General features: G+C 31.7%; 1 protein-coding gene across 4 annotated transcripts; it reads left to right on the top strand.

The window, feature by feature from the left end:
- Nucleotides 1-678: 678 nt before the first annotated feature.
- LOC111045158 (zinc finger protein 43) lies at nt 679-26,936 on the top strand. Of its 4 annotated transcripts, none has more exons than XM_022330479.2 (6): nt 679-790; nt 5,430-5,507; nt 11,296-12,138; nt 13,469-13,744; nt 16,564-16,749; nt 18,163-26,936. In XM_022330479.2, the coding sequence occupies exons 2-6, from the start codon at nt 5,481-5,483 to the stop codon at nt 19,744-19,746; spliced, it is 2,916 nt and encodes a 971-aa protein (XP_022186171.2). In that variant the 5' UTR covers nt 679-790; nt 5,430-5,480; the 3' UTR covers nt 19,747-26,936. The 4 variants fall into 4 exon arrangements, with proteins under 4 accessions (XP_022186171.2, XP_022186169.2, XP_022186172.2 ...); XM_022330477.2 differs by having other exon boundaries at nt 18,160-26,936; XM_022330478.2 differs by lacking the exon at nt 679-790 and adding an exon at nt 921-1,146 and having other exon boundaries at nt 18,160-26,936.
- The last annotated feature ends 224 nt before the right edge of the window (nt 26,937-27,160 follow it).

Here is a 27,160-nt window from a genome sequence, read left to right as displayed (position 1 = left end):
TTTTTAATGATTGGTTGACTCATCTGTATGTTTTCGGAAGGAAACATAATTCATTCTTTTTTCTTCTTTGCGCCATCTTCCAGTCTGTAAAAAAATTAATATATTACATATATGTGATAAAGAATATACATAGCATAATAATAACATTATATATTACAACAATAGTCATGACATCACCTTACATCTTATCAGGTGGTTTGAATCTATAGTGAGGTCCACGTTATAATGGCAGTGGATAAATATAGAAGAATAGCGATGCCAATTCTCTGCATTAATTAAGTATATTTCTACACTGTCAAAAACATAATTGGCATCGTGTGGGACCTGGAAAAGGATAGTATCACCGACTTTGTTGAATGATAGACAAGGATAGCAAAACCAAAGGTTGATCAAATACTGTCATTATAACGTGGACCTCACTATAATGAACTTCTCTCGCCAACAAACTGAGAAGCTACGCTTGTCGTTGACCCACTCTGACATTGTTTGTTGTCGATTATAATCATCAATCAAAACTCTTCATTTCTGTGAATAACTTACAGTAAATAATTTGTTTTAAATTTTTCTAATTATTTTTATGCATATGATAAATTATCAAGGCGATAATTACAATTGGAAAAATTATTCAAATTTCAGGGTTAACATCTGTTAATCTTTCTACAAAACTCTTTCGATTTATAGGGACATCTTGTTTTGTCAAATTGGCAAAAGTTGACAATTTATGGAAAAAATATATTGTTGTTTTCCGAGTTGTTCTGCCCTTGTCTGAGTGTAGTTCTTTTTGTAAAAAGTAAGTAAATTAAAATTTATTTTGATACTTTGGTTATTGGAATACTCCGAATATTTATAATACTTATTGAGAAATTTTCAAAGCCGGCATTTAGCCGGTTTTTTGTAAAAAGTTCATTTTTTCTTCAAAAGCCAGCCCACTTCATTTCCATCCATTTCTTTGATGAGATCCCGCTGATAATTACCAATTCTCTTGTAGTTGTGGGAGGCTGTTATTATGTATTTCTCATTATTCGTATGTTAAAAGTCGAAAACTTGTGAAATTTTTGGTTATGTGATATTGTTTTCAAAAGAAAATCTAAATTTCTGGATATATTAATATTCCGGCATCGGCTTTACTTCAGGTTAGGTACAGAGGTGAGCTTAGTCTTGAATCATTCGTAATGAGTAGATTTTAATGATCGCGACCATTACTTGGTATCCATAAACTTATGTGATTTTTTATGTTTTTAAGTAGGCCTATTCTAAATTCGAATTCTTATTAAAAATGTCTGATTTTCCTACTATTTCCAATTCCATTTATAATCTTTCTATTAGATAACTTATATTATTTTGATATTGTGAAAGAAATATATTATTTGAATAACTACATCTGCCGTAATTTTTATGAATAGAATGACGATTTCTATTTGACAACAATTTAGTTCAGAGCTATTCTAGCTCTTAAAATTAGGTAATTGTTGTAAATCATCGAACAATCATTGTTCTTTTATAATTATTATTGTTTCTTGTGTCAACTAATAGACTAGTTTAACAGCTTTGCTATTTGAGGTTAGTTTGAAACTATTTTGTTTTTATTGAATTAATCCACCTTGAAGAAGGTTAGTAACAATTTATTGAATTCTTTAATAGGCTATTCACCAATTTTGTTAACGAGAGAATAGAATTTTATTTTTGCAAGAACAAATTTATTTTATAATTATTTTGCTTTGTGTCTTGATAGTTATTGTTCAATCATCATGTAGGTCCTTTTTGATTAGGTTACCTACATTTTCCATCAAGAAATATGTTCAATGATTTGTTAAATCAGCAAAGTTCAACAATAATCAAGATCCAATAAAATAAGTAGTTCTTATCCCATATTTTGCTGTAGGCCTATAATTTACTGTAGCAATTGAACACCTTTCCATCTGTAGTCTATATACAAGCATTATTTGGCAATCAAATCCCTTCTAAAGTCTTGTCCACACCACTGCACTGTGCATGCCGAATTTCAAATATCAAATCTGGATCCCCATACGACAGTAAAAGTGACCAGTATACAGTGAGAATATTATTCCTATAAGTTCAAATGGGATCATACATACTCCAGGTCTCAACAGTTCAATCAAAACTTGAGAAAATTAATTTTTCACTGCCACTAGTGTGTGGGAATCCAGCTTTAACCGCGGGTTAATTTCTCTCCCTCCCAAAGCCGTCATGGGAATCGCAGTACGCACAAGGCTTTAGGGTGTGTACACTCAGAGCGGTTAGACGTTCCGAGTTCCAGCGGTCTTGGAATAACTATATCCTCCTAAGACCGCTCTGACCACTGACCACTCTCTGTGTGCGTACACCCTTAACATGGTGAAAATCGTGCATGTGAAACATGTAATAACTCTTGGAAATATCATTTTACTCATGTATATTTACAATAACTTATGGTTATCTTCATGTACGACAATCCACTCCCTTGATGGAGATAAAGTTCTATGTTATTTGCTATTATTTATAAGATTCTGATCTCGTCAATAAGTTTTGCAAGATAGTTATGAAATGTACTTGTGAATTATATTTCATATTGTTTTGTATTAGATGGAATCCGTCTGTCAAATTATAGTTTTAATCATGGATTGAAATTGATTTGAAAGAAACGTGAAATCTCTTATTAATATAGCATTTTCAGTAACTTTCTCGATTTATATTTCATAGTTTTGGTCCTTAATGCAACTCTTACAATAGCTTCTGCCTGTGTTGCTAAAGCGTCTTTACTTTTTCTGTTGTGGAGAAGGTAATAGTTTGTTAATCTAATTTTTGTATTGTCTAGTTCAGTTTATTAAGGACCGGATCCAAGGACTAAACAGTTGCCACTTGCTAGACAAATATAGGACTATTGCCCTAACATTAAATATCAAGCAATGTAAGATTATTTCCAGAATCCTATTAATCTGATTGACATTATGGTAACTCAAATACCGTATTAACATTTCATTCAAAACTAGAATTTATATGCTTCAATTATAGAAAAACGTTGTTTGAGTTAGCAGCCATCAGCGGTAGCTAAATAATGTATGCAAATTCACGATTTTGTGGTGGCTTGATTTGGGTGTCCTATGAAAATAGATAGGCTATGCATTGAGTAGAGGTTTTAATGAAATCGGTTGTAATAGTCAAACAGTCGTCAACAGTTAATTCCAACAGTCGATTGTCAACCATAAAACATTTAAAAGCTATTTTATTGAAACCCCATATTCCAATCAATGAGGTTGTAAATAATTTCAATCAAATAAGAATGTCAAGTTATTCAATAGTCCCCTATTGTAGAAATGCACAGTAGAATTATGTTTTGAGAGATTGTTTTCAAAATTATTGTGGGAGCCTTCTTAATAGCAAGACCAATACTTGTTCAAAAATTATTTGAATAAATTTGCTACCTGCATCTTCTTGATGAAAGATCGTTCACCATAAACACGCAGATGGGTGTACATGCATGTTCATTACACACATGTCCTGTCGTTAGTGGTCACCCTAACGCCTTCAATTTATTTCTCACATCTCCAGAAAATGCAAGGCCTCTTACGGGGAGCATCTATTTCGCTCGTATAGTTTACCTCATGAGAGACAATGCATCCGGCTAATGAGCGAAAAATCAACCGTCTGAGACGCCCGTATAGTCGAGGCCTAAATTAGACAATAAAGTGGATGCGGCTTTCTCAACTATGAAAAAGTTCCCCAGTATTAACGTGTATACAGTGCAACATCGATAATTCAGACCTCCGTAATTTGTAACCATCTATAATAATGGAAGTACTATAATAATAGAATAACCATCATAGTGGAAGCTCAATCTATTGAAATAATCTCTTTAATTCATAATAAAGCAATGCATTTCAGCCCCCTTGATACATCGTGGGCTTATCATGAATCTCTATAATATAATTATTCGTATTTTCTGGATTTTTATGAAAAAAATCATACATTATGGACGGGGAAGACTTATTACAGTACTGCACTATCGCCAACTAATTCTCCAGTGATGAGGTCACCGGAAACTACATAGACAGCCAGACACATTTATTGTCTATTGATAATTCGATTTCATTAGTCATTACAATTCGATTCAGTATTGGACGCAACGTTAAAAATTTGTTGAACCTTTAAATGTGTTCCATATTCTATCTTTTTATTAATTTTGTTAATATTATATAATTTTGTAAATGTAACTATTTGTACAAAAAGAACAAATAAATTTGAATTTTGAATAAACGATTACTCTTGTCGAGGGATACGGACGAATACATTTTTACCAACCCTTATCATAATTGCAGACGTTACTTATCATGCGACTTTAGACAAGTTGAAGCAGGAAAAAATAACAGACTTTTATAGAACTTTAAGAGAATCTTTAAAAACAACTATATTTGAGTGCATCTTTTGAAAAATCAATCAATATTTTGGAACATTTTTGATTTGAAACAAACATTTTAAACTTTATTTATCTATAATATATATGAATATTCATTGAATACCTAACATTCTATAATTCGTATTTTTCCTTCAACAGCTTCCATATTTCAGAACCTTCGTCATCCTATACACCTATCCAGGTTTCTTATATTTTTCTTTTTCAATCTGAATAATTTTTTTTCATAAATAAAAACTATTGCCGTACGTTCTGAAGGCTGTATGAGAATTATTCGAATATTTATAATTTGTTAATCAACTCACGCGTTGTGTTTCCGAGCATAATATGATAGAATGCTGATATAGAAGGCTTCAGCATGATTCCGGTTCTCTTGATCCGTGAGGTGTTTCCAAAGCCAATCCTTCACCAAGGTTTTTAATTTAGGAACTCCTGAAAACATTTGAACTTTATCTATAACATCGTTTCATCATATAAAACAGAAGTTGAAAATAGTTTTTTTTTCAACATACATATGAACTGTTTTTTAAGCATCAAATCGCCAAAGGCAAAATGTCTTCTATTGATACACATCATGTTGATACTAACTTGAAATTTAATTCCAATTCATTTGAACAGTCCAACAATACACTAGTGGTGCAGTATTTGCCGAATATGTAGTCTGTAATTATTTTCCTGTCTGAAATATAGAGAAATATTTTTATTATTTTGGAACTATAGTAAATCCCAATAATTTCAACAAGTTGCATACGGAGATCCAATATCCCAATATCTGCATATCAAACTCATAACTCAACATATGTTATAATATTGTATAACTCGATATATAAAGGCATCAATAAACATTACGTTTTTAACAAAGATATGCAAACTGTATTTGGATATTTACTATCACGAATATTCTCAAGACTGTACTCGTGCGATTTCTTCTATTATATATATATATATATATATATATATAATATATATATATATATATATATATATATATATATATATTAATATTTGTTATTTTCAGATGCTGAAGCACCTCACGTGATTGATTGGCTTGACTCATTCGCAATTCAGGATGGATGATAACGAAAATGGACTAAAGGTAATTTTAAATTGATAAGAAACTTGATATTATATTTAAACTTCAAAACCAGTGTAAATTATCACATAGGATTGGATTTTCTAAAGGGTGTGCACAAGAAACTACTGTCTCCTTGAATTAGAGTAAATAATTTATTTTAAAGTAAATTTGAAAAATAATTAAAGTAGACTAAGTTGAAGAAGAATCAAAGTAGATAACGTTGAAAAATTTGTTCATTTTTTACAGTAAAACGAAATTATGTGCTATCTTCTAATTAGGCTTCATGAATATTGAAGACGTGGTTGAAGTAAATTTATTGTAGAAAATGGTTTATGCATTGTGAAATTGATTTCATTTATTGGAGAAAATGCAGGCATAACCTTTGCAACGCCTGGCGAACATAGCTACCAATGAAATATGGTTGCCACAATCTGCATCATTAGTTGATTTTCAATTTTTCACCCTATCATAATTATATTCTCCAACTTATCAAACCTGTGCATATGGGATTGTTAAACTTTGTTTTGACGCAAAATGCATGTTTATTGGTCCAGTAATTTGGTTTGCAGACAAGAAAAAGTTTTAAATGATTTCAGCGAGGTCCAGACAAGTTATTTGTTTGAAAGCCAATTCATTTAACAGGGCCCAAGTTGAACGTTATCAAAATGAACGATCTACTTTCAGTTAAATGGTGGAATTTATTCTCAAAATACTTTTACCATTCACTTTTTGTGTAGTTGAGAAGTCGATAATGTGGTAAATATTCATATTAAATAAATAGACTAAGAAATTGTCAAAACCAAAGATTTTATTGAAATTTAGAATGACCGGTTTCGGTTGTTACACCATTGTCAATCTCATTGAGATTCTGATGTGAGATTTGTGGTTTTTGACAATTTCTTAGACTTTTTATTTAATACTCTTACAATTCCGAGAATAATTATAAAAAAGATTTTCTTTTAAATAAAATTTAAGGAAATAAAGCTGTTCAACAATTGAAAATTGGAATCATAATTGTAGAATAGTGAAAACATTTATCTATCAAAATTTGTGAGAGACAGTTTTGGGCTCAGCGTGTTGTTCTCTCCCAATCATATTGTACTATTTTATGATTTGTGACTCTGTTAGATAAATAAACAATTGATTGTTTTTCCATGATACTTTTATAAATTGACCGCGAGAATTTCATATGTTTATCATTGTTGTATGAAAAAACAGAAGGCAACATTTTTGCCAGACATTTCCAGGCACATTTGAATTCTTATAGAGGAAATTTCATGGGAAAGGAATCCGTTAAAGGTTCTTATCTTAGTGGAGAATTTAAACACTTGAATCGCTTTTGGTATTTTCATTGATTTATATTATAAGTTAATTTTTGGCTATTACTCACTTTCTTCTGGCATTGCTCAGCTAGATAATTCCTGGTTTAATTCCTCAAAAAACCTCTGAAGTCCCCTGCGTATTCTCAACTGAAAAAAATTAGTACTGTACAAGTTTTCTGAATTAAAAAAGAAACAATGACCTACATGTTGGAATAGAAAATATCTTGTTCCAATCACTTACGTTCTATTCTGTTAATTAAATTGTAATGAAGATGACCGATATAAATGATTTTAACTTGATTATTTTACAATGATAGATTTTTATAAATAAAGACTTCAATTAACAGAATAGAATGTAAGTGAATGAAACTAGTTATCTTATCAATATCGTGTTACCACTGATAATGTTAGTCAGCTGATATTTATCATATCAACTACGATCTATAATATGAAATAAACAAGAATATCCATTGAAATAATAAACAAGAATATCCATTGAAATAATGTCAAATTAAAGTTTTGAAAATACTATCACAGTTAGAGATCTGTTATTGTACTACAGTATTACAGTAAATGTAATCTTAGGTGTTAGGATCAATCGTAGAAATGAAAATTTGCATATTTATTGATACCTCATCCAAGTTAGTCATGTCTTCAAATGTATCATAAATATATGAATCATAGTCATTAGAAGTCTGATTCAGCCTCTATTTCAATTAGATATTCCAATAAAACCTCTGAATTTGATAATAGTACACTCACCGCTTTAACTGAAAATGTCAGTTTCTCATAATTTGTAATCAGTTGAATATTCATGTATGATTTATACCTTTGAAATATCAGAACAATTTTTATTAAGAACTTGACTCGACCCTTCGCTACTCTCCTTCATGAGGAGCATTCGAATCAATACATTCATCTGAGCAAATATATTACCAGGTCCAGGAAAGCAACGTGAAGACAACATAAATTAAACTTCAAAATACTGCGAACTATTATTTCTTTCCTGCTTAATAATAGTTTGAAAGTTGATTAGTTAGAGTCCACTGGCCTTAATTTGAAATGTGTTGTCCATTTTTGCTATATTGTTGCCCATTATTGATAGTTATTTATGTAGTGAGTACATTTCGCCTTATTAAACATTAATGCCGATTTGATAAAAATTTGGGGAATAATCTCTGATCTCTAGTATATTATACATTGCATTGTATAAATTAAACTTCCAATATTGTTTCTGACTTTCTGAACAATAAAAGGTCAAACTTATGTACAGACATAAAAATAAAATGGAAAAGTACCCTTTTTTAGAAAACACAATCTACTTATTTTAAAAAAATAAACTTTTTTAATTATGAAACCATTATTATTACCATTGAAAGCTTTATGCATTTGGGACTTACTTCATCTTCATTTGTACCTGAAGATGATATAAGTTCCGCAATGCATAGTGCTTTCAATTAATTTTTAATGGTTTTATTATTCAAAAACGTTTTTAATTATAAAACCATTATTATTACCATTGAAAGCGTTATGCATTTGGGACTTACTTCATCTTCATTTGTACCTGAAGATGATATAAGTTCCGCAATGCATAGTGCTTCCAATTAGTTTTTAATGGTTTTATTATTCAAAAACTTTTTTAATTATAAAACCATTGAAAGCTTTATGCATTCGGGACTTATTTCATCTTCATTTGTACCTGAAGATGATAAAAGTTCCGCAATGCATAGTGCTTTCAATTAATTTTTAATGGTTTAAAAAAATTATTCAAAAAGTTTATTGTTTTGAAAAATAAGTAAAAGATGTTTTCTGAAAAAGAGTCCTATTTCCATTTTATTCCTATTACCAGAAGTAGCCGTTGTTATTCATAATAATTATGTACAGAACTATATTACGAAATGTAGTTTAATCAACTTATATGAATTTGAATAAAATGAAAATAATTTATAGAAATAATTATCAGCCAGAATTTATTCTAACCTCATATTTAGCAATTGCAAAGTTTAATTTCTATAAAAAGTTTAATTTTTTAGTGTAAGTTACAAACCAGTATAGTTGAACCATACTATACTACTTCTAGATAACATGTTTTTACTCTTCCATTATATCAATATTATTATCCCCTCTAATTAATAATATTCACTAATAAAAATTCAAGCTACCTTTAAGAAGGATTCCTTTTTCAATTGAGTTGTGAAGTGCTAAAATTGACCAATAATTAGGTGCAATTTTTATGTAAAAGTTTATATCAGCAAACTATCTGCGCTGTGACACCTGGAGAAGTTGACCAGCGTTCAAGGCAGCACAAATTGAATTTATGCCACAATAGTTGCGCATGTACTATAATCAGCTGTTCTATAATGTTCTGTGTTAAGTACAGCTGATATAGTTTTTGATTCACCTTACATGACTCATCAGCACTCACCTTCATGTTTGGCAACATATCTATTAGAATATTTTATAACAGTGTGTACGACTTTTATTAATTTTAAAATTTTCTTAAGCTGGGCAAATGAATAAACTCAGAAATGGAAAACATAAAAGCCATGTTGGAAATCATTCAAGACTGTGCAGTCTAAAAAACTTTTCACTGACGATATTCCTCAGTTTTTCGATTTTTTATCATATAAAGCTATGAAAATAAAATGTTTTCTAAGGAAAAAAATTTCCGATCACTACTATTTGAGTTATGAGCGCCTAAAGTTTAAATTTTTGGGACAAATCATTTCAAATTCGGTAAGAGATATTCATGAAATGTTTAATATTGATAATTGTTGATTGAATAAAACAAAACTTTCCTGATAATATCAAGTTTTAATAAAGATATTCAATTTATCAAAAATAATGTTTACTTGTTATCTTTTGTCATTGTTGGTAAATTTTATATCTTTCTCAAAAATAGATATTTTCAGGACATTTTTTGTTTTATTTAATCAACAATACCATGGAGAATTAATCCTCGAAATTTCATGAATTTATCTCTTACCAAATTTGAAATGACCTGTCCCAAAATTTTAAACTTGAGGCGCTCATAACTAAAAAAGTAATGATCGGAAAATTAATTTCTGTAGAAAACTTTTTCATTTTGATAGATTGATAGTATTCAAATCGAAAAACTTGGAGAAATGTTACCAGTAAAAATGTTTTATCAGTCTTTTTCACAGCCTTAAGTAATTTTTCAAATCCGACCATGATTTTTGGACAACCCGTTTCATTATAATGCTTTTGAAAATATAATGACAGTCAAAATGAGCGTTTTACTAGACCAAATCACAAGCGGGTTGTACCAAAAACGAAGGTTAGCGATCTATGAGTTCAGGTTTTATTTGATTTTTTTAATAAGGTATTTTTGAAGAAATGAAAATGGATAATGAAGTTGAGTACACTTACCGTTTTCTAGAGGATTCTTTACAGAAGTACCCAATACTAGTAAATGTAAATAATACACCTAGCCTTCAACTACCTTTATATACTCATGTACTCATAAAGGTAGCTTACAACTACCTTTATACTAGACTTTAGAAGTACCTACTTGAAGTAGAGTAGTAGAGTACTATAGGTGATTCAGGCTATAAAGTCAGCACCAGATAAAACATTGGTTTGCTTTCCTTGTCTGTCATTAGACACAGCAGATAGTTCTATCCTTTTCTAGTTCCGCAACTGCGCCAAATCGTTTTTTAGACTAAGTAGAAAAATATTTAATTTCAGTTATTATGACAATTTATTTATTTATTAAATCATGGAAAAAAATTTTCTTGGCAAATAAAATATAATTTATCATTATTAACAAGAATCAACAATTAATATTATATCTGGTATACCGGGTTGACTTTAATCATGCTTTCTACTCTAGAAGGCGGTGGCCTATCTAAGGTGGTAGTCCTATCGTTTTCACTGACTTTATAACGTGAATCTCACTTTAGTTACGTTACTTCACAACCATTCAAGATGGCTAGATTAATAATATTATAAATATTGTTTTTTTAACAATTTTAAAAACATGTATATTTTGTCAGCTGTTCTATTGAAGGCTGTGGAAAATCATGAGAAATAGTTCAAGCTGCACTCTAAATATTAATTTATAACTAATATTAATTGCATGCAAAGGCTGGCAGTTGATTTGGTATGTTTAATGATAAATTACTACAACATTATTCAATGTTATCCTGTTTTATCCTCAAAAAGGACGAATGAGTGAGCAATTTTCGTTGGCAAACGAATTCTATCTGTACAATAGTTCAAAGAATATGCTTTATAAATTAGAAGTTTATTAATTTGAGCAATCGAAAGTAATCGTCGAACATACAATCCCACGAACGGGCTACGACTCGAGCCTCTAATCATCAGTAGGATTTCGCTACGATCGTTAAAATATATTCGACTACAATATGGTAATACTGAATTTGGTACAACTGTACTCTAGTTATACTCGTAACCAATATTGTAAAATTATTTAGATGCTGAATACTTCTTATTTTTTGTTACAGACTGAACTGGGTGTCATGGCGGATGAGAAAAGAAGTAAAAAAGATGATAGAAACTTTATGAGAGAAGAAAAGACAGACTTAGATGAGAAAAAAGAAGCCAAAGGATCTTTGTATAGTGCACCGGAGAGGTTGGAAACTGGTGAGGAGTTGGATCATCCATCAGGTCTGAGGAATGAAGTAATATCTTTCGAACTGAAGAACTTCTTGAACAAGAATCTCTCAATATCAAGGGTTAAAGCTCAGGCTCTTGGCAGAGAAACCCCAAATAAATCATCCCTTAGTAACGGTGAAAGCTCTGTCCACGATAGAAAACAGTCAATCAGAGAAGAGAAAGAAGAATTGATCAGTAAAGACAACGAGAAACCGCGACTTAGAAACGGTGAAGGACCTTTCATTGGAAGAAATTCTGCGGAATCTGAGAGGAAACACCCAAATACGACCGAACAATATCCAAGCAATGGAACCAAAAAAGAGGACAAGGAGAAAACACGACTTAGTAATGGAGAAGGCTCTTTAATTGATAGAGATGCTGAAGAGTCTGCAGATGAACATCCGGTTGAAGAAAACGAAGAGGATGTTGATGCAAAACTGGTCATCAATGAAGAAGAAAAAGATGATGATGATGATGATGGGGATGATGATAATGATGATGATGATGGAGAACTGGTCATCAATGAAGACGATGATGAAGGAAAACTAGTCATCAATGAAGACGAAGAAGAAGAGTATTATGGAAACCTAAATAACAAAGAAGAATTTACATCAATAGACAATGAAGAGAATTACTATGATGAGGGTGCATATTTCAACCCAATGGTGGATTGTGTTATACTTGAAGAAGGGGTAAGTTCAGTGAACAATTAACAATTCGCTATGCTGTATTATAGTATAAACTTTCTAGCTTATCCGTAGACTAAAGCATAAACTTATAGTTTATAGATAAAATAATTTAATACCGTACAGAATATCCATGGGCAGATAACATTTAATGTGAAAAAAGGCCGAGGGCCTTGATTTTTTTCAACTGATATGGATAGATTATATCATTATTCCTCTTTTCTTAAGGCTCTCGTCCTTAGCATGCATCGCCCATTATATTATTTGTGTGCCACAAGAAATCTACTGGTGTCATGGTCGTAGATGAACGAATACTAAACCTAATGATAGAGCTTATAGCGAACAATATCCTCAATGTTTACAAAAACCTTGCTTCTCAATGAAGGTTTGTTTAAGTGGGCAGAGAAATAGAATACCATTGATTCTTATGAGAGCTTACACACATTTTCAGTGTGAACACTTCAGTAAGAATCAATGGTATTCCTATCTCTACCCAGCATAACAAACATTTAATAGAAAACAAGGCTGTATGCTCAGAATGCTATCATTCGGATGATTAAGGATTTAATTCTATATCAATTGAGAAAATTGTTGCTTGAGATTTGTGGCTCACATTATAATCAGATCACAGAGTTACCAAAGGTGCTATGCATAATCACTCATAGTGTGAGAATAGATAGTTGGGAGTGAGTGGTAAATTTAGTCTTTAACTCCATTTAATATAGACGATTTTTATTTCATAATGAGCATTGGTCTACCAGGAATCTGAAGATGTTTTATCATAGCTGCTTTGTGAGTCTTTCGTGTAAGGAGGTGGTGTATTACTGATGCCTTACAGCGCAGCTAGGAAAACACTTATTCGGGGATGAGTGAAGAGAAATTTAACATTTCTACCGGCAGAATTATTCCCAAAACTAAACAGGGAAGGACAAATTAGTGAGTGTTTATTCCAAAAAGGGTAAAATGGAGCGTAATCAATTTTTGTTTTACTGTTGCATTTTGAACGAACTCTGAATGCAGTGCTCAGTGGACCACCGTAGTGGTAAAGGAATCATAGTTTAAGCATGTACAATTGACTTTAAAATAATGAAAAATTATCTTTCTAATTTCAATGAATTCCGGAAATACAATCTACCAAGTGCCCTCCATGGTATCAATTTCCAGGCCGCAAAGAAGAAACTAACAAAAGTTTATAAAATTTGTAGAACACATGTTGTGAAATCTCTCCGTAGTTGAGATGATGATATTGTAAAGTGTAATCATCATACAATGCAATTGACAATATAATATATTTCTTTCATTTTTTAACTAAATTTATCGAGATTTTTTTTTTCAGGATGAATGCCTCCAGTTCGACGATCGGCCAAGTGACTCGGAGGAAAACGCGCCTCCTCCAGCCGTCAATGGCAATTACCTGGCAGTTTCCGGCTCAACTATGGAGCAAGCACCGGCTAAAAAGCGCAAGAAGCGCATTCCATCCAAAGTATTGAATGATGACATCGAAGAGGATCCATGCCAGGTTATATGGTCGAATCCCACAGAAAATGGATCGTGCAAGGTGTGCAGGGGACACTGTCCAGGTTCCAAATGTCGCAAATGTCAGGCCGTAGAGGTGAGTTGGTACAGTTGAAAGTCGATTTTCCAAGGCTTGTTGCAGAATTCGCTTGTATCGTCACTTAGACGTGAGATCTCTCTGCATGTTTGTTCTACCTAAGATTTGTAACACTTTACTCGTAGAGTTTCCTACTTAAAAAATCGTATAAGATTCATTTCAATTACAGTTTTTCTTCCTAAAATTTATATGAAACTTGGGGAAGCGGTTAGCTCCTTAGTATAGCTGATAAGTCAAGAATCATGTGCCTGCTACTCCCACATGGGTAGCTGTGAGTTATTATTTTATCATGGTTTGGGTATCAAATATAACATCATTTGAAGAAAAAAATGTTATTCACATTTAGAGCAGTTAATTTTCTGTACAAATTTTTGTAAACTGCTCGTGAATTTTGACTCAAAAGACAATCAATGATAGTTTTTCATTATATTTACAATTCTTCATAGCTCATTTTGATGAACAAGCTATCCCATCTCATAAACTCGATTTTTTTGCTCCAATCCTGATATTAGATTTTGATAAAAGTTCCACTTATTTTCATATTTAAACTTACATTTGCATATTTTTCAACTGTGTTTTAGACTGGAAACTTATTGAGTAAAGTTGTAAACAGACGCAAAGGTTTGAACTGCCTTGTAATACTGTACTCCTTTTCAAGGACTTCGCATGCTTTGTAGAACAATCCTTAGTTCATTGTACCCTGCATCATTTAGAATTTCAGTTCGTATTAGATTTCACAATCTTTGCACATGTATTTCTGTTTGGTAGTAACTTAGGCCTATTTGGTAATCTTCTTGTCAATTTAGTGTCCTCTTTTCTGAAATTCGGGCGCGAGTGGTATTATATTAACCATGGACTATGAACTCTTGATTAATTCTCCCTATTCATTTGACTCGCAGTTAATATAATGACACTAGTATTAGTGCAAAAGTTGAGCGACGCGATCTTAACTCCATTTTAAAAATAGAAATAATTCTCTCTCCATACAAATACCCCTCAATACACGTTATTTGTTTCCGTAGAATGCCGGGTTATTTCGATGGAATTCATCATTTACCCAAGTACTAGATAAAATTCACTGAAGCACTTGAAAAAATGAACAATCTTTTTACCAATGGGAAGAGAAAACTCCAATGCTGCTTTCACAATAATTTCCTTAAGCCAGTTACACACACACATCGATTTTTGTTCGTATGATATTTTGCCGTCCTTATGAATTCTAGCAGATTAAACGGAGGAACTTGACAAACATCATCTGATTGTCATATGTTTAATCTAATAAGGACGGCAAAAGATCGTACGAACAAAAATCGATTTATGTTAAGCTAGCCTTAGGCCCCCATCAGACTAGGCAGCCAGGACGCGCAAACAACCGGGCGGCACGGGGCATTGATGTTAAAGTAGGGTAGCCATTCGGGCAGCCACATATTGGCTGCTACGCCCGGCGACCACACCGGTAGCCAAAAAGTGGCTGCCCCAATCTTGAAACAATGCCCCGTAACGGACTGAGTGACTTCCTGCCTGGCTGACTACATGACTACATGCGCGTCCTGGCTGCCCAGTTATAGGGGAATAAGGTAAGTATTGTGAAAAACCTTGAATTTTTCTCGTTCCATTGGTATAAAGATTGTTCATTTTGGTCAAGTACTTGAGTATATTAATAAAGAATATTTTACAATTCTGTGTAGCCTATTGATCTATATAGTCGCAACTACATTCTGCAATTACTGCTACGGTCCTGGGTTCAACTCCCATTCCGCCTGGCAATTGAATCATATACGCCCCTCATTACCCACGCACATAGATCAAAAATTTATAATTTTTACCAACATTTTCCAAATTTATTGATAGGTAAGAACGTTGTTTGTTTGAGAGGGTTTTATGGGCTTTTATTATTTCTCAATTTTTCAATTCCAAAATAGCTTGAATCTGTAAAATATACCATTACACCACAAAACAGCTTAGCAACCTTGATGCCTTGTGAAATGGGTATAGACAGTTTTTTAACAAACTACTAGTTTATATAATATTTTTCATTTTTCTTGAATTAATCACAATAGAATGGAAGATATTACTTTTAATTTTATGTCCTCTTCAAATTAACGTCAATTTTGTGAAGCTGGAATAAAAATTTAATCAAAAACTAATATATTGTATTGTGTGAATAACATCTAATAAATACCATTAACTTATATTGTACACTTTTTGAATAAATCAACAACAGTTTATTATATTATCATCATTTTCCCAGTCCTTGTACACAAAATAATGCGCTTATGAGAAAGAATTCTAACTAAACTATTATTTTATCGATTATTAATCAATAATAATTTCCCACTTCTATGTTATGAAATTTGAAATATTATGTTTTATTGTTAATGGAACGATTTTCGATCAGTTTCATTAACATTCAATATAAATTTCGTTTTACCTATCATCCGTATGTAAATTTTTAAATATTTCAGTATTGGACATTTCTGCTGCAAGGTTATTCTTCTTTCTTCAAATGTCACACTTCCTTTAATTTCCTTCCCATTTGTTTGAATAGAAATAAACCGTTAATCCAATAAAAATTAACTTTTGAATTGTCCTTATCTCAACTTTTTATGTAAAGATACAAAATCAAAACTATTTCCAGTGGTTTTCCTCAGACTTGAAATCCACTATAATAACTGAGAATTCAGTCCAATGATTCTCAAATAATTGAAAAGGCTGTGCAATTCAAGGGTCGAGAAATGTATTGTCTCCGGAAACTGTGCGTGGACTCTCAGTTCAATAATCGAAATCAATCCATAATATACAACATTTTCCTTTCTCAGGTGCAAGGTCTCAAACGCTATGTGTGTTTGCTTTGTGGCAAAACAATAAATCATATGGGGAATTTCGGGCAACATGTGAGATCTCACGTATCACCCATCTGTCACATATGTCATAAGACATTCAAGATGTTGAGAGCCCTTGAACAGCATATGGAGTTTCATAGAAAAAAGTTGGAAAAGACTATGGTAAGTAGTTGTACGTTTCTGGCTAGTAGCATCACATTCTATGAGTGATTGTCACGTGATTTGAGTTGTTCATTGTCACCTATATTGAGTGTATAATTTTCTGTGCGTGGGGCTCTAATTGGGTCACTTTTATTAAAAAATTCAGTCTATTTCTTCTCTAATCATAACTTATCTTTCCTTTACTAACTTTACTTTCAATTACTTGTCTACTATATTCAACTGTTGTAATGTTAACAAATATATATTATATAGTGTGAGTGTCCCGTAACTTACAAGGCATTTTTTTAGACACAGTATTATTATACTCATTGAAATTATTAATGAAGTGCTTTTTTCAAATAAATAGCAAAAAAAATCCGGATAGATGTTGATGAAACTTCCTTATTATTTTGATGTGTACACTAATTCCCAGGTGTATTCACAGATAGTTGTGAGACACATTCTGTAGATTTTTAATATAAGTACTCTATAAAATATGCCTAATTCAAATATATTTTGTAATTCTAAAATTTTTTATAGTTATGATATATGAGTAAACCTGCAGCTTTAAGTAGGTTTCGAACCACATCTATTTTCTCTTAGCATACATTAAATTGCTGTAGATTTTTGTAGAAAAAAATCATTTTGAACAGTTGTCTGTTCCCAAAATAACTATTCTTTTTTGTCTAGCAGTACAAACGTAATCTGTTGAAGTAGTTTGACTGGTTTGACAATAGTTTTGAGCAAAAAATCACTCCTGTATCAAACTTTTAGTGGAATTACTACTTTCAGCTAGACTAAAAACCACTAGATGCTCTAGAATCGGAACATGTTATAAAACATTGCCACTTAACGCATGGGTTTATAGGGAAACTATTATCAGCCACCGTCCAAGTTGGAAGAATCGATATTTTTGGAAACTTTTTACATTGTGGTGAACAAAATGGTATACAAGAAAGATTCTACTCATTTTCACGATGAACTCAGTTATTATTGATAAAATGTAAACATCCCGAAAAACTGAAATGTTTTATATTAGTCATGTTGTGTGTGATGTTGTGGTACTTTTCCATTATGAAAACAAATTGAAATGGTAAGTTGTTAACAAACAGCTGAAGATGTTGCTGGTGAAGACACGAAACCAGGTTCTGTTTATATAGTATTGAAATTAAATAATAAAAAATTGGTTTCTAATTTCATTTTTTTCTTGTTTATATATTTCTAACAAATCACTATCATTTGCTCTTAAACTTCTTTGTAAGCTATCACCACGAGAAAAGACTCAAAATAAAGACTGCAGACTTTGAGATAACAAATTTCTGTTAATTATTTAAAATAATTGTTTTTAATTGAGTTTATTTTAAATTGTTTTCAACTTGTACAGCATTCTTGGAATAAAAGTATGATGATAATGTTGTTCTGTATGTTTAGCAGAAGAAACGTCGAAAACAGAAGACACCGATCAAGATTGAACCTTGTGTGAATATGGAGGAGCCAGCAGCAGTTGATGACGGGTTTCTGCCACATGAGAACAGCTTGTCACCCCTATATGAAACCAACGGTGACATTTGCGAACTGCTACAGGTTGATATTCTCGCCAAAACAGATGACATTATGCCCAACGGTACAGATAACTCACATGAGGAAAACAGTTATCATGAAGAAGAGGGTGAAGTTTTTGACGATGAAGAAGAAGAATATTTGGATGACATGGATGTGAACGAACAGTTGGATGCTATAGATCTGTCCATTTCAACGGGACATGGAGGCGAAATCTATCGGTGCGAATTCTGTTTCGGTACAAACTGTCAGCCCAAGAAATGTCTCAAAAGTAAGGTGGAAACAGTAGAAGATCGCACAACTTACGAATGCCTTATCTGCGGCAAAGTTATCATCAATCACAAGGGCAACTTCAAACAACATGTTCGTTCGCATACTGACTTCTGCTGCAAGGTGTGTGGCAAAAAGTTCAGCGATGCATTAAGGCTTAAAAAGCACTCTGAGCTGCATGTAAAAAAGAAGATCTACAAGTGCGATGTATGCCCGAAAGCATTCCGGGTTCTCCATCATCTCAACATGCACAAAGAACGAACTCATGCCAAGGAAAAGAAATACAACTGCATCAACTGTGAGAGAGTTTTTGCTAGTCGCGGTGAGCTCATGTCTCACATCAGATGGTCTCATATGGGCCCTGAGCGCCCCTTCGAATGTGAACTTTGCCGAAAAACATTTGCCTACAAAAACAATTTGAAAATCCACATGCGTATCCATACTAACGACAAACCATACGCTTGTAAAGTTTGTGGACGTGCGTTCACGCAATCGAGCAGTCTGAAAATGCATATGACCGTTCACTCGTGTAACCGCAACGTCTTCAAGTGTGGAGCATGCGACAAATCGTTCCCCTACGCCAGCAACCTCAAACTGCACGTCAAGTCAGCACATTCTAGCTTGAACCCGGCGCGCCGCAAGTCAACCACCTGTGCATGCCCAGTGTGTGGTTTGGGCTTCACACACAGAAACAGTCTTAAAGCACACATGCGCTCAGCGCATCCCTTCTTTGATTATGCCAAAATGGAGGAAACTGCCGAGAAGGTAAAACCCAAGCCCGCGGAACACGATTCCAAAGTAACATCTCGCAAAGACAATAAGTACCGGCCACATATTTGCCCAACATGTGGAAGAGGTTTTACGCAGCGTGGTAGTCTCAGAACTCACATGCGTGTTCTTCACAACTCCTACTTGATTCCAAAACCTATATCAAACAAATCTCTTCCATTTTTGGCAACACTCTTGCCGCCAGAAATATCAGTTGTCTTCAACCCCTCTTCCACCGAAAGAGCGGCCACTGCCACGTCCTCGCCCCTTCAACTCCCTCAACCCCCTCAACCCCCTTCCAATTCTCAACCGACCAGTAACAATTTTGATGAGTCTCAACTTCTTAAATGTGATGTCTGTGGGTCTCTGTTCTCTCATTACGAGCATCTTGAAAGTCACATTTGTATACATAGTGTGTAGAATCAGTCTTTCTATCCATGGCCTGAATGTTTTTTATTTGAATCACAGTGGAGCAAATTGAACTGATGTCTATCAGACTGGGACACGGTTTGACAAAGACGACATTTTTTATCGATATCAAATCAATGTATCATTTTGAATTGCATTTTATTTCTTGGTTCGAAATACTTGACATGATTCTTGCTTGATACAAATTTAGATGATCATCTGAAAGTTGAGCACGACTCTATCCAACATTTTATTCAATTCCCTTACAAATCATAATAAATTCTCCAATTACAGTAATCGATGGTGCGACGCTTTTTGTATTCGTAATAATCACCCGTATCCTCACAGAAGGGTGTATCACATATGAGGATTGTTGGTCCCTAGTTTTTTTTTATTTATTATTATTCGACCGTAATGTTATAAACATGAAATTATTATGTTTTTTCCAAAGTAGCTTCAGCTGATCTTTCTCATTATCTTCATCAAACCGTGCCCCAGCAATTAAATACTGTACATCATAAGTTTTATATTCTGTACCCTGCATTGTTGTTGAGTAAGATACCACTTTTTTTTAAGTGCGCGTTCATACTCTTGTTTTAGAAAACTCTAGTTGGAAATGAATCAGACATCGTTTTCAACAATAACCAGGCCAAAATTATTTGATGATTTTCTATCTAAATATTTTAGATATTTAAAAATTCGGATATTTGACCAGAAAAAATTTAGTGTGATCAGGGCATTTTTTCTAAATACTTCGTTGTTTATTATGGCATTGCTTGAAGCCTGAATGTGCATTATGTGTCTACTATACAATAAGGTGAATGAAATTTCTATTCGTGTACTATATTGACTGTAACATAAGAGTGTTGTGTAAATATTGAACAACCAAACTCGTTCATGAATAATTTACTCATGAATTCGATCGAAATTGTTCTTACTTCAAATCAACTATTACTGAATGTTACACTCCTCCCCTCCCCTTATTCCTGAAAATCTATTGAATAGAAAATTTTGAGACTTACCCTTTTATCAGTGCATGTTATCCAATAGATTTGTTTTAGCAACCGTGAACTTCGCTATTATCAACATCATAACTTTTCTTTGCCAAGTTATGGATGCTCATAATTCATACTTGTTGCTCAACCCTGGAATGGTCATTCTAGTTTCATTAGCTGTGTAAACATGACTGATATTGGGAAAGTTGTACTTTCTAGCTATTTACAAAAGTTTTAGATGGGTCCAATAAAATTTATCATCACAAAATTTTATGTTTTAGTAGTACAATAGTAACATCACTATTTTAACTGTTTTTATCCATACTTTTCAGAATAGTTCGAGTATTTTTCAGTACTTTTTTAAACTACTTTTTATATTATATAGGTCTACTCTTACATTGAAAACAGTATTTATGTGGGAAAATATTCCTCTAATGCTCCTCATCCCGCTCACGAATATAGAGTTTCATACTAGATAATATAAAAATGAATAACTTGAAACTATTGTAGAATCAGTGTTGCCAATTCCAGGGTTGAAAAATTCCAGCCAAAAGTAGGATTATGTCGATATTGTAACCTTCCCTAAGATTTTCAGTTTGTAGATAACGATCTGAAAATATTTGTTCATAAATTCTGTATATAACAACAGGGTTTTCACAGAATTGAAAAGATTTACGCTCACATGTATTCTACAATTGCATGTACGGTATATATGTATTAACTTCCTTTTGTTTTCAAATAAGGAAGGAGTTGAAAATAATTATGTTCAAATGTATTTTACAATTCCAGCCAAAAGTAGGTTATGTAGATATTGTAACCTTTCCTAAGATTTTCAGTTTGTAGATAACGATCTGAAATTTTTTTTCATAAATTCTGTATTTAACCACAGAGTTTCCACAGAGTTGAAAAGATTTACGCTCACATGTATTTTACAATTGCATGCACCGTATAGATGTATTAACTTCCTTTTGTTTTCAAATAAGGAAGGAGTTGAAAATAATTATGTTCAAATGTATTTTAAAATTGCATGTATAGATGTATCAACTTTTAAATTACTAAGATATTTTTAATGCATTGTGTTTTATTTTATATATACATTAGGTTCATGTTTTTATACATTTTTAATGCTAGTTTTTTAAATACATTTTAACACATCGTTTTTAATTTCCTCTTAGGAAGGTTGTCTGTTACATAAAAAATTGTTTTTCATTATAACTTATTTTTCACTTTATCTTGATATTATCAATGTCTTCTGGGAATGATGTAGTCTTCCATAGATAATATCAAGTCTGGCGTTCCTCCAGAGGCGAAAGAGGTCCCTGTATAATGTACAGGGTATAATATATTTTACTATACTGTAATATAGTATAGTATATACTATAATATAGTGTACACTGTATAGTATACTGTATCGTGTTCTTACACGAACCGGTTCACTTCACAGATCTCAGTCTCGACCACTTGGTCGCCTAACAACCGTATCGTGTTGCTATCAAAAACTAAGTAGTGGTCAACGCAATGAGCATCCAGTCTGGAACGATTCAAAACCGTGAATGTTCAAGACGTACAGAACACATGTAGAGAGAATGAGAGAATACACAGTTCTATGAGTTGTATAAATATATATTCACGGTTCTGGATCGCTCCAGCATGAAACGCTCATTGCGATAACAACTACGTATTTTTTGCAAGCAACGCAAAACGGTTGATTGATGACGGATGATGATGGATGCGGTTCGTGAACGAACACGGTACAATGCACAGGGACCTCTTTCACCTCTCAAGAAACCCCAAACTTTATATTAACGATGGAAGTGCAATGCAATCGGCTTTAAGACTAAGAAGTGGTTCAGTGTAACAATGAACCCGGATATTATATGGAAAAGAATTTTATAAATTATTTATTATAATTGATATTATTTATATAAGTCATTATTATTTATATAAATTATAAATTCAGTGTAACAATAGACCCGGATATTATATAGAAAAAATATATAAATCACTCAATTTAATTATATAAATTATTATTAGTAGTATTTATATAAATATTCAATATTATTTAATAATATTTTTTTGGTATTATTTATATGTTATTATTATTTTTATAAATTCAGTGTAACAATGGACCCGGATATTATATAGAAAAAAATTATATAAATCACTCAAATTAATTGATTTAATTTAATTATATAAATTATTATTATTCATATAAATTATTCAATTCAATTGGCATTTTATTTTACAATAGATTATTGAAAAATTACAAAGCGGATGCCTTTATGCTCTGAAACTATATTTATCACAAGAATCGTTTGCTTTTGTGGAACGAATACTGCGGCAGCTTGAATGATGGCCAATATAATAAGGCCGGTTCCTTCTATTTCCCAAAAAATCATTTCATCAAACCAAAGATTGATCATTGCTGAATTTTATAAGTTCTGCTTTGTAGCTTTATTTCCATCGGTAATCCATTACTTCCAAGAGAAAGAAGTATCGGACTTGGTACTTTCAGACAGCTAGCACAATCTGTGGAAACTCTGTATAATTCAACGATTATTTGTGTTAAATAGGACTGAATTTTCATTTTGAAAATAAATCCTTTTATGCAAATATTTTTAATTCGTGTTTGACACATTTGTACTTTATCAAAAATAGAGCATTAGATTTAGTTAATAAGTGAATTTATAATATTGTTTTTATTATTAAGGAATATTATTATCTTGAATTTATATCATCTGTTGAATTTAATAGATTTGTAAACTCGCTTGTTGTTTTTTGGGTATATGTTTAGTTGTTTATTTCTCAATTCTATGCTGTCAAACGACTGAACTCAGTAGAAAAAAGAGCACATCTGATTACTTCTTGGATTAATTTAGGTACCAGTGTTTGTTTAGATGCAATATTACAATTTTTTCAATTATGTTGACACAAGACTCAGATCTTGTGCTGAAGCTTTAAAGTTTACACTTTGGAAAGCAAAGAAAGTATGTTTTCTGGAATTAAGAGTTAGTATATCTCTTCATACCAGACCAATTCACAATAATTCATTGTTAAGTGTGATTATATTGCGCCAAAATGAACGAATAAACAATATGATCTCACATTGCCAACAAAAATTGGCAAGAAAATTGCGGGAATTTATTGATATTTCTATTGTGATCCAAAGTTTCATACTTTGGAAGATCGGAACACGATTTTGCATGTACTGTATTTCAGTGTATTTCTCTGATAATTGATCAATGAAAGCTAATGATAAACCTTGGTTGTTGTTCGTTTTCATATTTTAAACTATTACCCCTTGTTATGTGATATTTGATATTGCTATTCCATATTTTAAAATTATTTATACTAGAAAATTTATATATTTCATCACTGACATTTACTTATTCAAATTTACGATATTATTGTTTATTATTAGGATGTTTTTTCATTAGAATAAAAAAATTAATTTATTATTATTAGATGTGAAGGTCTATTGATTCATGAAGATATTATATTATTTATAAAATTGAAGATTATTCGTTATCATCCAATGTTACATGTTTGTGTTATCATGTACATATTTGTACTTACATAGTTTATCTTAAATGATTCCATGTGATGGAACTGGTCTGATATGAAGGGAAACCGATACGATGGGGAAGGTTTAAAATTGCAATGAAGAAATGAAACTATTCAATTTTTCCCTCTATTTACAGTTTTAGTCTACGAGTTCCAAAAGAGTCCTCTTCACTTTCCCAAATTCTTTAGAAATGAAAATCCTGATGAGAAGACTATAGAAGACAAATTTATTTATTTATTTTAATGTTTATGAGAAGTAGATTTTTTTGCATATTTCTTCAAATTTATTGTATCAGAATCGATTGCAAATAACATCATAATTATCACAAGATTGTTCTAAATCTGAACTACAAGATTAATGTGTTGCACAATTAATCTGTACAGTATATTTTTTAAATTTTTTGTGTCAATCATTAAACGCTGAGTGTAGATTGTTGTGAAATTCATTTTTTAGATATTTTGGGATAATACCTTCTTTGGAACTAATAGACACATTTCGAGTTGAAAATTCTTGACAGAATTGTGTAACTTAATTTTGAAAAACTTCTGTAATTAGTTGCCAATATATAAACGCACCACAAGTTCAAATCTCGTTAATTGCAACTCTTGCAGTGACATTTGAAACAGATGCGTTTAGTTGTAATATTTCAGTTTCCTCAAAATAATTTTTTCCTCTCCATACTGCAGCTTTATAATTTTCATCTCGAAAATTAAGTATGAAATAATCGTTTGATTGAAAATTATTTTCATATCAGTTATTTCTGATTATTTAGTTTGCTAATTCATACTATTTTTTCATACATGCATTACAGATGTATAAAATGAGTTGCATAGTCTTAAGAATGTACCAAAGTCTATAACTTTTGTATTAGTTGAGTCAATTATAATTCTACTCTTTATAAAGTATATGTTGTAATTATGTTGTTTCACTCCACTTAATTCATATTATATTATTTCTTGTTGTTTTTCCATAAGAATTATTTTATTTATAGGCTTATTTCAAGATGTTGAAGCTTAGATTAGATGGATAGCGCCAGCTCTGGTAATGACCATATATATATATATATATATATATAAAATTTAACTTGTTTGGACATTATTATCAATTGTACTTATTTTAATGCATTATTCATCATGTTCTAAGAAGGGAAATCTCGTTCTATTTTCCCCGATTAATGATTCTCATTAATCTTTCTTTATAATCCTTACAAAAAATCATTACATTAGTAGTCACACACATAATACAGTATAGTCTCGCTAATCCGGAGACTATTCAAAATCCAGACTAGCTCAAAAAAGTTATTAAAGTTTTTGTTTAAAGTTAGAACGATTCAATTTTGCGTGAAATTAAATGAATATATTCGACATCAAGCGGAATTCTGTAGTCTTCTGTAGCACTCGGCTTTGATATGGCGTTGGGGTGATATAGTAAATATAGCTTGTAGAATATTCTGTAACTGTGTCACCTATGCGAAGAATAGTTGTAACTAGACTGTTTCAGAAAGAATTAATATTATTGAACAAATTTGTCGTTGGTCTTCACACACGTTTACGGTGCAGATTGAAACTGATTGATAAACAAACTTGATGTACAATAACAGTCTGCAGACAAAGCAAAAATAAATTTTCAAAATTGTTTTCTGTAATACTATAGACGAATAATGAAAATTTTTCAGACTTATGGTAGCCTACTACCCAGTAAAATGCTGCAGTCTTCCTATAGCCATCCAGATTAGCGAGACTCGAGTATTTCCGAATGGAATATTACCTCGCCTTGAACTTCGTTTCAATTTATTACAGCGAGGTGTCAAAGTAATTTATTGAATCCGTATTGTATCTTGTTTTTAGACACTTTCAGTCCTATGTACATCAGCAGACAGGTTTACGTTGAGGTTCAATCTAGTACAAATGTTTTGAATTTGAGTGATATTTAGTCGTAGAAATAATATTAAATTATTTCACCTATTCATGTGTTTGAAGGTCGGCCCTTGACTTACTTTTTTGTTGTTCTTGAGTAATTGATCAAGCTGAAATGTGTATAATAATTCAATGTTTAAAATAATATGATTGTGGGTTTTAAAGCTGTATCTTTCTGTATGCTATATTGTTGAAATGGTAACGTTATTCCTCGATGTCTGAATGTTGTTCCAAGTTTTTAAATGTTTTCAATTATTCATAATAAATGTAGATAATAACATGAATTCATTATGTGTAACTGTAATTTTTATACAATACGCCATTTTAAAACGGCTAGTGCATTTATTGTTTCTGAGTTATTTTTAAAATTTCAAGTTGAAAGAATATTCAATTTATTTTAATTTACTATTTAATAAATCACTTTAATTTATTTGCATGAATTTTATCGTTCTTGATTTCAGAACCTCAGAAATTTTCAGATAGTTTTTCAAATTGTAATAGTATTCACTAAACAAAATACATTGAAAATATGTTCAAAACATTGTAAATAAAAAAGGATGTCTCAGAGAATTACTCGTATAAAGTGTTGGATAAGTATCGATGTGATGAATTTTGTATTTGGTTGTCTGTTTAAAATAAATATATATATATATTCCATTATTTTCTTATTGTCTGTTGTAATTTAGAGATTTAACGTGAATAAAGTAACATAGTTTGATTTCTAAATTCGCCTTTCAATCACCTTTTCATTCATTATACAATAATCGATATTGAGCCTTTTCCTAGATAAAAGAATCGAAGAGGAGATCTCTTTGGTATCTATTCTTAATTGGAGAATCTGATTCCTCTTACTTAGAATCAATTTTTTTACTGTCGGGAATTTTCACTGTGACTGGTTTTAGTTCCGGACTGATCAAAAGAATACACCCGTATACTATTGCATCAAATTA

The sequence above is a fragment of the Nilaparvata lugens genome, chromosome X (assembly GCF_014356525.2).
Source record: "Nilaparvata lugens isolate BPH chromosome X, ASM1435652v1, whole genome shotgun sequence".
In the NCBI taxonomy this organism is placed as follows: Eukaryota; Metazoa; Arthropoda; class Insecta; order Hemiptera; family Delphacidae; genus Nilaparvata; species Nilaparvata lugens.
The sequence above is the reverse complement of the archived record's forward strand: the minus strand, read 5'-3'. Positions and strand labels throughout refer to the sequence as shown.